General features: G+C 42.8%; 1 protein-coding gene across 3 annotated transcripts in view; it reads right to left on the minus strand.

Annotated features, from left to right (window-relative positions):
- ATP6V0A4 (ATPase H+ transporting V0 subunit a4) overlaps positions 1–12,909 on the minus strand; it is a 34,638-nt gene extending 21,729 nt beyond the window's left edge. Inside the window, exons 1-8 of one of the 3 annotated variants that reach the window (XM_083700132.1) lie at positions 12,727–12,909; positions 11,573–11,702; positions 9,022–9,100; positions 7,786–7,880; positions 6,547–6,672; positions 4,766–4,860; positions 3,158–3,284; positions 2,918–3,000 (exon numbers count right to left, since the gene is read on the minus strand). In XM_083700132.1, coding sequence (XP_083556258.1) covers positions 2,918–3,000; positions 3,158–3,284; positions 4,766–4,860; positions 6,547–6,672; positions 7,786–7,880; positions 9,022–9,100; positions 11,573–11,702; positions 12,727–12,815 — 824 coding nt within the window. In that variant the 5' untranslated portion in view covers positions 12,816–12,909. Of the gene's footprint in view, positions 1–2,917; positions 3,001–3,157; positions 3,285–4,765; positions 4,861–6,546; positions 6,673–7,785; positions 7,881–9,021; positions 9,101–11,572; positions 11,902–12,726 lie in introns of those variants that run through there. The other 2 variants (XM_083700131.1, XM_083700133.1) reach the window with 2 other exon arrangements.
- Between the last annotated feature and the right edge of the window lie 1,641 nt (positions 12,910–14,550).

Raw genomic sequence — 14,550 nt, forward strand, 5'->3', positions numbered from 1 at the left:
TTGAAAAAAAAAAACTTTTTAACGATGTAAGTGGGAGCAGGAGACGTGAGGAAGTCCAAACAAGTTATGAAATTTTGTTATGATATAAGCAATGTTGTTTATTATCTATGTATTTCTTCTATAAAAAAACCTTAATAAATATTTATTTAAAAAAAATCAAATGATTTTGCTATTTTCACTGATGCACACTTTCTCCTAACACACACACACATACCTTTTCGCACAATTCTTTTTCTGGCTGGCGAACTGTGCGGCAAAATTTGGAAAAGCATAAATTTCAAAGGATAGCTACATTTCGATTCGTGTGCTGTTTCTAAAGTGCGTATCAGGCAGGCTCGCATTAAAATGCAAATCTAATCAAATTTCAGCCCCATCCCTTAATCACGAGTACACAGTAGCCATAATAAGCTTGCCTGAAGTACCACATCTTTTTCTCCAATAATGCACAGACTGGCTGGGCCGTCTATTGTTTGCCAAGCTACCATCTGATTACAAGACAGTCCTTGCATATGCATGAACCAGAGTACAAGGCAAAGTCAATAATACTTTGCTCCTTGATTTTAGGCAGAAAGTGCTACGAAAGAATAATTAATCTTTGCTCCAATTTCAACTCTGAAATGGGATCTCCAACAAAATATTCTAAAAAATAAAAGAAAGCCTCAAGCCTCCTAGCCCTTTTTCATTATTTTTTTCTGTTTCATATGCTTCTGAGTTCTGAACCCATCTTCAAATTAGACTTTTAAATCTGAAAGATTATTCCTCTTTACTGCAGCCCACAGATTTGGTACTTTTCCCACACGATCACAGTAACTTGGCTTTGATCTTCTAACAGCCCTTTTGCATACAGAATGTCACTTTTACCCTAATGGCACATGCGATGTGAAGAAAACTCAAGGAGAATTCGTTGGGGAGCCTCTCTCAGGCGGATAGATCTGCTGAAGCAGTCAGCATCATCCAAGCACCTCCAAGTTAAAGAGAGGAGGATGCAGGTAACAACCACTATTTTTTATTCCACTTTATATATTTTGATAGGTCTGCGTGTGGATTTGCCACGCGTGAAACTGGCAGAGCAATGACACTAATTAAAAACAACTTGCAGTAAAAACAAGAGGCGCAAGCTCTTGCACTGCTGGAGTTGTACTGCTGTCTCAGATGCCTATTAGCTATTTGTATTTGCATCTTGTCAAAAACAATGTGCCAGAATCGCCAATGGACTACAGCAGCACACACCCAGTTTGGGCATGATTCTGACTTAGAGAATCATAGAATTGTGCTGCTGGAAGGGTCATCAACTCCAAACCCCAGCAATGCAGGAATCACAGTTAATGACTCCTTGACAGATGGGCCACCCAACCTCTGCTTACCGTATTTTTCGCTGCATAAGAGGCACCTGACCATAAGACACACCTAGTTTTTAGAGGAGGAAAGGGGGAAAGCCCTGTTTTGGGGGGGGATCAGCTCACAGTTGTGCAGCTTGTTTTGCAAAGGGGAAAAGCCCTTTTTGAGGATGAGCTCAAAGTTGTTGAGCTTACTTTGCAAAGGGAAAAAATTCTGTTTTTATGGGAAAATTCCTTCCAGCAGCACCTTAAAGACCAACTAAGTCAGTTCTTGGTATGAGCTTTCGTGTGCATGCACACTTCTTCTGAAGGAATTTTTTTTGTTTTGACTATGGCAGACCAAGACGGCTACCTATCTGTAACTGTTTTTATGGGGTTCGGCTCACAGTTCTGCAGCTTCTTTAGGAAAGGAAAGGGAGCCGTTTCTACAGTTTCCAGACAGATAATCCAATCAGCCAGTCACATGTCGCTGGGAAACAAACAGCCTCCGTCTGCAGAACATTCAACAATGGAGGCCTGGGCAAGGGGGCGGGGCCAGAAAGGGAGCCAGCGATTGACCACACATTTGCTCCATAAGACGCACAGACATTTCCCCTTACTTTTTAGGAGGAGAAAAGTGTGTCTTATGGAGCGAAAAATATGGTAAAAACCTCCAATGAAGGATAGTCAACCACCTTCCGACCCAGTGCTGCCGAACAGCTCGTAGCACCATCAAGTTCTTCCTGAAGTTGAGTCAGAAATTATTGAAAATGACTGCTAGAAGTCGCCGGGGAGGGGGGTTTAATGGAAATTGTAAAATGTAATTTGAATGTTTGATTATGTTGAAATTTCTTCAATAAAAAATTATTTTAAAAAAAGAAAAAAAAGAAAATGACTGCTAGAGCTAGGAAGTAGGATGGTGCCTTGTGGATTGGTTTCCTACCACTCAGGGAATGATAAGATGGGCTTATTAAGGCCGAGGACACACCATACATTTAAAGCCCATTTAAAACATACACACAACACCCCAAAGAATCCTGGGAACTGTAGCTTGCACTTCACAGAGCTACAACTCCTTAAAAACTACAGTTCTCGGGATTCTTTGGGGGAAGAAACGTGTTTAAAAAAGCAGGGTATGCGCAAGACCTTAGTCTTGGCCAGCTCTACCATTAGACAAAGGAGGTAGGTGACCTTATGATGAGGGATAAAGGCAGGAGGTACAGTTTTGCAAAGTGGACTGGTTGCCTCATGCTCAGGTTTGAGAGATGAACCTATTTAGTCACAACCGGCAGAGTGAGGCAGGGAGGTGTTGGAAGGAAAAGCTATATGTGCTACACAGCCTGCAACGCACCCCACTAAGTATCTTGCTGTCCTCAGGTGTGGTGAAGGGTGCTGTCCCACATCCCCAGTGCTAAAGTAAGATTCAGCTGTTGCTCCAGTTGGTTTCTATATGTGGAATACGGGGGTGGGGGGTGGATGGGGGAGGGAAATGCCACTCTGCACAGGATTCTTAGTTCTGTCCCAATCTCTTGTTTATCACAATAGAAAAAACACCTCCGTTACAGCCAGCACTGCTTTCTCAACAGCACATTTCCCCTTACCCTTCACAAATCTTCTTGATTTTCTGTCTGAGTTGCTCCCCTTGATAGAAGATAATGAACACATTCTTTTTCATCTCTTCTTTCTGGAGAAAATAAATGCAACCCAAGTGGAATTTTAAAATAGTCGCAGCCGACGAAATACTACCCTTGCAATTTAATGGCGCTGCACATACCAAACACAACAGCAGAAGTGACAAAAATTTTTTGGGTTGTTTTGTTTTTTAAACCATCTCCACCTACAGTGATCGGATCCTCCAGGGGTGTGTCCATTTCGCTGAACTTCAGATAGATATTTCCTCGGCAGGCTCTCCACAGCAGACGCTCAAAAGGCACCATTCTTTCCCTTTTGATCACGCCAGCTATGAATCTGCGTGTCACACAAACAGAAGGGATATGTCACAAGTCAACCCTCTCCACACTAAGCACTACACATATTTGTGTTTTGTACTCGTGAAGTTATTGCCTGTGTTGCAGCGTTGGCTGACGCATGAATGAGACCTCCAATTATGTAAGTAAAGTACAGTGGTACCGCAGGTTAAGTACTTAATTCGTTCCGGAGGTCCGTTCTTAACCTGAAACTGTTCTTAACCTGAAGCACCACTTTAGCTAATGGGGCCTCCTGCTGCCGCCGCGCCGCCAAAACACAATTTCTGTTCTCATCCTGAAGCATAGTTCTTAACCTGAAGCACTATTTCTGGGTTAGCGGAGTCTGTATCCTGAAGCGTATGTAACCTGAAGCATATGTAACCTGAGGTACCACTGTATTTAAACTTACTAAAGTATGTAGTCGATTCACGGAAAAAGGGGTAGAGATGGAGGTGCAATGCAGGGGCATGTTGTAAGTGTCAAAAATGGGGTATTTAAAATTCTAATAACCTATATTTCCCATGCTTCACAAACCCTGCATAAACTTGTATTTTTAAACGCTGCTGGGGGCTCTTTTGGCTAGAGAGTGAGTCAAGCCCCGTGCTTCTTAAATTCAGGCAGCCAGCCATTTCTTTGGTAGTTTCCCACAGAACATAGGACTTCAGGATTAAATATACTTCCCCAATTTACTCCCTACATATAAAACACAAGGTAGGTTTGCAACTTAGCAACAAAGCTCCACCTCTGCAACTAATGTAGGGCTAGGAATATCAAAGAAAAATCCTCCTCAAGGTACTAGCCATTCAACTAGATCAGGCTGATCAGTTAAAATATTCTAGACTCTTCAACTGATGAAGTGTCCAGAGTTGTGTTGAACTAAAGTCTATTGCTACAGAATACAGTTGAACCTCTACTTACCACCACCTCTTCTTACAGTCATTCCAAGTCGTGATCGCAACAAACCTGGAAGTAACCGGCGGGTGTGCCACCGTTTGAGTATGTACAGGGGTGGTAATTGCCGTTCACACATGCGCAGAAGCGGGGAATTGCCGCCTGCGTCTGCACACAACAGCGCCTCTCCCGACGACCCGTTTTGACCTTTGGATGGACCTCCAGAACAGATTATGGTCACAAATAGAGGTTCCACTGTAAACGTGCCTTTCCCAGCCTATATTCCCTCAAACTGTGGAACTCTGCTACATTAGTAAAAAAAGTTATTTGAATGCGTTATAAACATGCAACACCAGATGGCGCCAGAGAACACAAAACCTTTCTATAGCGTTTTTACATAGGGTTTTTTCTTCTGCCATAACAATTTAATTTCTGACTTATTTATAACGTCGTCCCCCCGTGTGTAGATCCATCATGTGCCTTTCCTCTGTGTCACTGACTTTCTCCTCCTGACTAATTTCCTGATTCCCTCACTTAGTTCCACATATTGAGCTTTCTAAGAGAACATAAATCAGCACAAATGATACTAACCCCAGTTTTGCAGCAACAGCTGCTGGTGTGCTTCTTAACTCCAACAGCCCGGAGGTGTCTTCATTGAAGAAATCATCAGGCAAATTAGTTTCCGTCTGAAATCAGGAATTAAATTTATCCTACAGGTCTAATTTGAAAGTTCATGGAACAGAAGGATTTATGTATGTATATATCATTATTTAAAATATTTATGAACTTCACTTCAACATGAAATTCCAAGGTAGGGTACAAAAAATGTGAACAAAACTATTCAGACGCCGCATGAACACAATGTTTAAAAGCAAAAACTAACCACAAACCATCTTTTGGTTTTTAAAATCTAAAGGGTTTTTTTTTTAAAAAAAAAAAAAAAAGGCTAAAAACATTAGGCTAAGGTGGGCAGAAAGGCAGTTCCAATTAAAATATCATTTAAAATGTGTCTGAACCTGGCACCAAAATGGCGACTATCAGAGTAGAGGTAGGGAACCTGTGGTCCTCCAGATATTGCTGAACTCCAACTCCCATCAGCCCCAGCCAATGGCAAGGGATGGTGGGAGTTGGAGTTCAGCATCATCTAGTTAAGCAGACATTTGTTCTTTCCTGGGAACTGTAGTTCTGCGAGGTATCAGCCAGGCTGGGGATCTCTAAATATATAAGCCTCTGTTTGTTGTTTAGTCGTTTAGTCGTGTCCAACTCTTCGTGAGCCCATGGACCAGAGCACGCCAGGCACTTCTGTCTTCATAAGCCTCTGTACCCTCATCAAAGAGGGACGTGGGTGGCACTGTGAGTTAAACCACAGAGCCTAGGACTTGCTGACCAGAAGGTTGGCAGTTCAAATCCCCATGACTAGGTGAGCTCCTGTTGCTTGGTCCCTGCTCCTGCCAACCTAGCTGTTCGAAAGCACATCAAAGTGCAAGTAGATAAATAGGTACCGCTCTGGCGGGAAGGTAAACGGCGTTTCCGTGCGCTGCTCTGGTTCGCCAGAAGTGGCTTAGTCATGCTGACCACAAGAGCCGGAATCTGTACCAGTAAAGCGAGATGAGCGCCGCAACCCCAGAGTCGGCCACGACAGGACCTAATGGTCAGGGGTCCCTTTCCTTCATCAAATTATAGCACATAGGCATTTTTTAAAGGACAATTAAAACTAGACTTGGGAGTTTGAGAGATTATAGAGATTATGCTGCCGTATGTGATGTATTTTCTCAAGAGCTGCAAGTCCCAGAATTCCTTAGTTCCTGCAGGCAATTTCTGAGCCCAAGCAAGAGGGCACCAGCAGCAGGGCAGCTGACTGACTAGGAAAGGGTAAGCAGCAGAATAATCAGGACCATTGAAATGGAGAGCTAGCGTTCTTTCATCCCAAGTTCATAACGTGGCCAGGAAAATTCTGTTTGGGCACTTATCACATCTACTATATTTAGCCATCTGAGGGCCGCATTCCTGACTGAGCAGCCTTCCGGGGGCCAAATGTCAATGGTGGCCAGAGACATAGGCAAAAATGGAGGGGTTTAATGGATTTAAGTGTGGCATACACCCAACTCTCTCTATCCTACACTCAAGCAAGCAAGAAGCATTTTCAGAGTTCAAGGATGCATCCCAGCAAGGCAAAAACATTCAAGGAGGGCATGACTAGGAAGGGTGTGTGGCTAGGGAGAGTTCTGAGGGCCACAGAGAGAGGCTTGGTGGGCCACATTCTGCCCACAGGCCCCAGGTTTCCCACAGGGCTTCAAACAAATAATTAAGAGGTTGCTTCCAACCAGTAGAATGTTCCGAGAAGCCAACAGTGTATTTGAAAATCACCTCACCTCAAAGAAGTCCTGAGTTTTCTTCAGGAGATGTTTCAGTTCAGTGAGTTCCAGAAAGTTCTGCCTCAGTGCCTGCAGATTCTTGTTAGCCTCCTCCAGCTCAGCCTCCAGTTTCTCCAAAACTCCCTGTTTATACCCAGAGCAAAACAAAAGGCATGCCCAATTATTCTTTCATGCACCTCACTGCTGACAAAACAGATCACTATAAAGATGGATTATTACACGGTAAACATTTCAAAATACGTCTCAGCATGTTAGGCAATCTTGCCGTGAATATTAAAATCTCAGCGCTGTTCCCGAGAATGAATTATTCATGGATTACTCAAGATATGTGTAGACACTAAAACAAGTAACAGGAAACACAACAAATCTTCCTTTCACCAACATTAGCTAAAATGATGAATGGTGACGGTGACTCTCTAGCAGATCTTGCAGCACAGGCTGTTTTAGGGTCCAGAGTTCTCCTAATTTTCTTAACTCATTCAGGCTGCAATCCTAAAATCAGAATGGGGAAACTAGGGTTCTCCAGATAATGTTGGACTCCAACTCCCATCAGCCCCAGCCAGTATGGCCAATGGTCGAGACAATGGGAGGTACAGTCTAATAACATATGGTAGGCACCAAGTTGGCTACTCTCAGTGTAGAGGAAAGGCATAGGTCCCTTTTCATTTCTCATTATATGAGATATCAATAGAGATTATACCAGAGACACAGGAGAGATAAGAGAGAGTACTTTATAGCTTGATGATCCAATAATGTTCATATGTTCTCATGATGGAAAGCCACTGGGAATGCCTTTTTTGGAAGACCAACAAAAATGTCACAAAAAAATGAGCAAGCTGGGTCCAACATTATCTGGAGAACCCTAGTTTCCTGATTCTGATTTTAGGATTACGGCCTGAATGAGTTAAGAAAATTAGGAGAACTTTGGAACCTAAAACAGCCTTGGCTGCAAGATCTGCTAGAAATTTGCAGCCACCATTCATCGTTTTAGCTAACGTAGTTCATCACAATGCTTCATCATGTTTATTTTTGCTTCTAACAAAAGCATTGCCCTACTGTTAACTCTGGATTTCTCCCCGCCCCATTCAGACGGACAAATACAACTCCTTGCAGTGTATTTCTATTAAGAAGTATACGGTTCTCCTAATATATACAGTGGGTCAACTGCCAATGCCACACACAACACTTCCCCAGCACATGACTGGCACATGCATGTACCAGTCCCAAACTCCTTACCTCTAAGTCAATCATTTCTCGAGGGAGCGGTGTCTCTGGGCATTTTTCAGGCTTGAAAAGCACTATATCATCCCCCATCTCACTCTCCAGAAAGCCTGTGAGCAAACCAGAAAGAAAGGTGCCATCTAATTTTCACCTGAATGTAAAACAGTGCTATACTATGCGCCAAGTGTCACCAACATGGTACCCACGGGTGTGCATGGACCCCCAGAGGTCTTCCTTGGCTCCCAGAAGGTCCCACCCCTCTTAAATGAAGCTCGAAAGAAGCATTCAGTTGTAGCCAATAAAATAGGGTGTGGTGTGTGTTTGGTGTGGCCTAGGACCCACGTACCTACGGGACCGCCTCTCCTGGGTATGCCCCGTGGAGGACCTTAAGGTCCACAAATGACAACATTTTGGAGGTCCCAGGTCGCAAGGTGGTTAGATTTGTCTCAATTAGGGCCAGGGCCTTTTCAGTACTGGCCCCGACTTGGTGGAATGCTCTGTCACAAGAGACTAGGGCCCTGCGGGACTTGACATCTTTCTGCAGAGCCTGCAAGACAGAGCTGTTCCGCCTGGCCTTTGGTTTGGACTCAGTCTGACCCTTATGTTTCCCTCCGCTTTTAAAATGAGGCTGCATTTTAAATTGCATTTTAACCTGTATTTTACATTGGTTCCCCCTCCCCTTATGTTTTTACTGTGATTTTATTGGTGTTAGCCGCCCTGAGCCCAGCTCTGGCCGGGGAGGGCAGGGTATGAATAAAAAGTAGTAGTAGTAGTAGTAGTAGTAGTAGTAGTAGTAGTAGTAGTTGTTATTATTATTATTTGTTTGGGGTCTGTGTAGGATGTCTATAACAACTTCTCCTATTTGCAAATGGGCCCAAAATGGGCTCAAAAAGGTTGGTGGCTCTCTGCTGTGGACCATGTCAAGGGAAGAGATAGCTCAGTGGTGAATAATGGCCTGTTTAGTAAATTACAAAACAAATCCATTGTGAAACCACACCCACCTGCGGGAACAGTATCCCGAAAATGCCCCGATATCAGGAATTGAATCTAGCCTAATGCTGTCTTCTGTTTACACTCTATTTCTGGGGGGTTTTTTTGTTTTTTAATATGCTAAAAAAACCTCTCAGAAAAAGAGCCAGCATCTTTTACTGCTACATCCCCGACTTACTATTCTTTTTATAAAGCAGAAACCTGTTCCGTAGCTCATTTTAGTGAAGAATAGCACAAGGAGAAAGTTACAAGTCTACTTACGAAGGATCCTTTCCAGGGATTCGCATCTTCTGACTTCATTCACAAATTTTCGCTGGAAGCTGTTCACATTTGCATTCAACTAAATAAATATTAATAATAATAATTAGTAACTCTGCAAAAGTGAAAAAAAAAACTCCCTGATACCAAGCCGAGGGATGCACTGAAATACAGGTAAGTTAGTTTCAATTAGGAATAATGAACTGTTGTGAGACTGACGGAAGACCAAAGAACGAGAGAACAAAAAACACGAAAAAATTTGAAATATTTAAGAAATGTTAGTTTATTAGGAAAATGGATGACACGGAAGAGGTAATTGTTTAAAACATATGTGTTTGATCTGTAAAGTATTAGTTTAATAATGAATAACAATGTCATTTTATTTATGATTTTCTTTTTTCTTTATTAAGATTTAACAGTATCAGTGTATGATATTTATTTATGTTTCTGATTTTCTTTTTTCTTTTTTCTTTTCTTCTTCTTTTGTAACCTTAATTTCTTTTTCCTTTTTCAAGTTTGTAAGTTTTGATTTGTACGTATTTGCAAAAAAAAATTAAAAAATTAATCCAACCACAACAAAATGAATTTAGAAAGGCTCATCTGAAAGGATTGGCTGTCCCTGGGCCAATCTTACAGACCAATCTTAACGTTCTTGAAATCTTTCCATCTGTATATGCATAGACAGTGCAACCTTCAGAGTACAAAATCCCGCAAGCAGTTGTTAACAGCACCTCGCCACTACGGATTGAAGCAGAGGTGGTTTTAGGGTAGCATAGCCAGTGCACTTGTACTGGGCGCTGCCCTGCAGGGGGCGCCAAAATAATGCTATAGAACAGAGCATGTGAGGTGGGGAGGAATTTTTGCACTGCGAAGGGTGCCACTGAAATTTGAGAGCCTAAAGTCCAGCACTGACTGATGTTATCAATCCCAATAAAGTAAAGGAGAAGGAACTCTGCGGCAGAGGCTGCCCTGTCCTTCTGGTCCAGACATTGTTACCTCTTCTGCTCCCACCCCATATATTAACTGGGGTCAAGGTGCTTCCAGACAGAGACTGCCTTTCGTCACAGCCAAGACGGGCAGAACTGCCATTGGTGTTGGTGAGGGAGGAGGACAACTCTGTTAAACTTGCTCCTGTGAGGATTTAAGTTGACTGCATACACAACATACATTTATTTATTTATTTATTTTAAAAAAATTAATAACAGTTTTCACATAACAAATTATCTCAACCATTATATTCCCCCCCATTTTTTCCCTCACACCCCCACATATCCTACCCCCTACGACTTCCCCCAGTTCCTCTTTCTGGTTTATTAACGCATTTTGTTCTCTGCATATTGTAAAAGTGTAAGAATCGCTAAGCTATCTATCTATTATGTTAACAAATCAATTTGTGTATGTTTATTCAAAACCTGCTAAGGAGTCCAACTCATTTGGTTGATACTTCAGATACTTTGTAAAAGGTTCCCATTCTTCTTTAAAGTCACAGTTATCCTGGTCACGTAGTTTGTGCATCAGTTTTGCCAATTCCACATAGTTCATCAATTTCTCTTGCCACTTTTCTTTTGTCGGGATTTCTTCATCTTCCATCCTTGTGCTATTAAAACTCTTGCCACCGTTGTCACATACATAAATATATTCTTCATTTTCCTTGGCAGGTCTTGGCAGCATACATTTAGAGCAAATCATGTTTCCCCCAAAGAATCTTGGGAACTTCAGCTACAATTCCCAGCACCCTTAACAAAGTACAATTCCCAGGATTCCTTGAGGGGTGTACACGTGTGTGTTAAATGCATTGCGTATGCAACCCAGATCAACTGTCTGATGGAGGAACTTCTGAGGGAGGAGCATCTCAAGCATCGTATTCATGCATTGCAGAGGGTTGCTCTAGATGATCCTCAGAGTGCCTTCCAGCTCTACAATTCTATGATTCTATAATATCAGAAGATATGATATGGGCCTTAAGCACACTTGATCTTGTCCTGCTGCTTCCCCCCCAGTGAAAACTGCTCTTTAGCGCTCAATCAGAGCAAACAGCAATCTGGGTTTTGTCTGGATTGATGTTTGCTCTGATGCAGCACTGAAGACAGCTCTCGGACCCATGCTTTCTAGGCACAGGGAAAGCAGGAAGTGTGGACGATCCCCAAGAAAGGTGTTTTGGTGTCCAGAGGACATAATGAGGTTGATGAGGGCCAATAAACTGAGGCTGAATCGCAACAAGATGGAGAAACTGGGTAGACAACTCTAGATGGAGTTGCCCCTGAAAAAAACGGTTCATATCTCCTAGAGCCACTGCTGTCCCTTGAGGCCCATGTAGCCTCAGTGGCCAGGCGAGCCTATTTCCAGTTTGGCCCTTCCTGAATCAGAATAGCCTGGCTACAGCAGTGCACGATCTGGTAACCTCGCATCTAGACTATAGCAATCCACTCTACATGGGGCTGAATGGTGACAGAAAAGGCATCGAGTACAAGAAAACCTTCTAACCCTTGCTGCTGGTTCTTGGGAGTGCAACCAACACCACTTCCCCACCCCACAGGTTCCCATGTCTACTCACATCTCTGAACTGAACCAGGCCCAGCTCTCCAAGCTCTGCCACGCAGCAATAAGCAGACTCCACCTGTAGGAAAAGCTGCGACAGGCACATCTCTTCGCTCCTGAACACTGACGCCATCTTGCATGTTCTTCTTCTTCTGTGGGGGATATGGAGAGAAATGCTGAAAACGATAGCTCTGTATAAGGACTGCAAGCTCCCTCCATGAGGGCTGGTAGCACTGACCAAGAAAGATGTTTTGCTACGGTAGCATCAACGGGGTTGCATCCAAGCTTAGTCCTGCTCAGATTCGACCCACTGAAATTAATGGGCATGATTAAATGTATAATGAATTCATACACACACACACTCACTTATATTCTCTCTCTCTCTCTCTCTCTCTCTCTCTCTCTCTCTCTCTCTAGCACATAGTAAAATTAAATTATTTAGAATTCCAGTATGCAAGATCCATTTTCCCATATAAAGCAGAGCAGGTGTGTGAACATGTGGCCTTCCAGATGTTTAGACTCCAACTCCCATCAGCCTCAGCCAGCATGGCAAGGGTCAGGGATGTTGAGAGTCGTAGCCCAAAACAACAACAGATTCTCTATCTCTGAGGTAGATAGCAATGCTTTTCCAACAAAAGATAGGAGCGCTAATTCAGTATACACCAGAACAGGTGCTAGTTTTTAAAAATTAAGACTGTAAGGTTTAAGTCATACGACTAGTAGATTAATCAAGTAGGGCTATAGCTGCTTAATAAGTAAAGGCATATTTTTAAAAGACTGAGGGTTAAGCACATATATTTTAAAATTCCATTTTTATTCTGGTGTCTTACTACAATAAGGCATAATTTTGGGGGAAAGAATATCAGAGACAGCCCCTCCTTTAATTAATGTGAATGTCGTCCACATCTAGAAAAATACTGCAAGTTTCTTCCTAGGCCCTAACTTGCGATTTTTTTTTAAGAACCAACATTCAGCAACAGCTTAGGATACCACTGGAAAGTATATTTCAGAATCTGAATGAATCACTAGTATTCACTATTAGATTCTCTTGGGAGCCAGTGGCCTGTGATTTCCCCTCCCAGGCCTGTTATTTCAATTGCTTGCCACCCCTCATGCTGCAAACTTCCTAGCTGCGTAAAAATGGGGAGGTGTCAAAAGAAGAGAACAAACCCTGAGGGAAAGCAGGTATAAAAAGAGGGCCTGCTCTGTAGCAACTTCCTCCACGCCTCCCAGAAGCTTTCCTTTCCTTTCTGTCCCATTCCTGCTTCTGCAAGGAAGGGGAACAAGAGGGTTCTGGGAGAAATTTGGCGGAAGAACTGGGATGTCGCAGCATCCCCTTCAGGGAAGGAGGCAGACATGCAGAATTGAGAAGCTTCCATGACTCTTTACCTTGGAAAACAGAGCAGGAGAAGAAGGCTGCCTGTCAAGCCCTGTAAGGCCCTTAGCTCTTTTCCATCCATGTTGTCTGTAATCTGCCCTAACCATCATTTAATTTTAATTCCTGCAGCTGTTCAGAATCAGAAGCTCACAAGTTTCACCTGAAGCAAAACACTGCAGCCCTTCTCACTGGTCTTATTTTGGGTTATTGGCATTTGACCCATTACGTTCTTTCACCTGTGTACTTTTGCAAACTTTGGAGGCTGTGGAAAACTTCCTCATGGCCCCACTTTGGCTACCATGATGTTTTGGCATGCATCAGCTGAGTTCGCAATTAAGTGTTCACCCCCAGCCCAGAGAAGGGATCCTAGATGTATGCTAGAGCATCTTCCATTAGGTAGTCCTGCCTCATTGAATTAATCTACATAAATTTGGTGAGGAACTATAGCTCAATGGTACAACACACCACTGGCACCCAGAAACTCTCAGGTTCAGTTCATGACACCGCCAGTTAAAAGGGATCAGGTAGCAGGTAAGGGGGGGCAGGCTGTGCCTGAGACCATGGAGAGATGCTACCAGCCCAAGGAGACAAAACAAGACTAGATGACCCTCACCTACATTTATTTCTTTGCATGCCAGAACAGTGCCTACATGCATGCAACTGTCTCTGCATAGGACTCTCTGCACGTGGTCAGAAGCCTTGGAAAAGCAGAGTTTCAGATTGTGCTGTTCTAGACCCTTCCATCCAGTCACTAACCAGATCAGGAACTGTTTAATTTCAGCAGGGTTGTAGCATTGTGCACCACCAGACCGTGGCACAGAATGGGCATGCGAAGGACAATAATTGGGGGCTTTGAAAGAAGGGAAGGGGCTTGCTTTCAGGCTCCTTATCCATGGTTTTATCAGATTCCAAATAAGTTAAATAAATTGTTGTTGTCGTCATTATTACTATTATTAATTGGTGTTGCCCTTCTCTCCAAAGTCCCAGGGCGAGTTCCAACATTTAAACACACAATATTGATGACCCAAAATAACAGAAATAAGGTGTGCACCCTAAATGCTCAATATAGGATCTTGAATGGACATTTAAAGACTATTTTAAGGATCACACCCCATCCCTTCTCTTCTCCACTACTACAAAACAAATCAACAAAACTGAGAAAGAAGCGATAGGAGGGCAGAGAGTTGTGGAGAGTCAAGGGCACCCATGTACTTTCTTCACTCTTTTAAACAGAGCATTCTAGGAATGAAGTCCAGATTCCTTCATGGGTTTCCATAAACCTAACACATCCCCCATTTTCAGTATCTTAAGTCCATCCAGGCACCTCAGCTTCAAACTTAATATGTATTTAAAATAATAATAATAAAAACATTTAGAGAGGCTTTTGCTTTATAGAGCAGTATCAGAAAATTAAAATAAGTAGAATTAAGGTATACGGTTACAAGGACTAGAAACTTTGAAACTAAAATTTACCAGACTTTCATCCTTGATGGTTAAGGGCGCAATCCACAGCCAACATAAAGAAGTAAAATCCCAAGAAGCTGCTCTGTACTGGGTCGTAATATGTGCCCCTCTCTGCCAGTACTGTCTAATCTGACTCAGCTGTTCTCTATAGT

The sequence above is a fragment of the Podarcis gaigeae genome, assembly GCF_964106915.1.
Source record: "Podarcis gaigeae genome assembly, chromosome: 10".
Classification (NCBI taxonomy): domain Eukaryota; kingdom Metazoa; phylum Chordata; class Lepidosauria; order Squamata; family Lacertidae; genus Podarcis; species Podarcis gaigeae.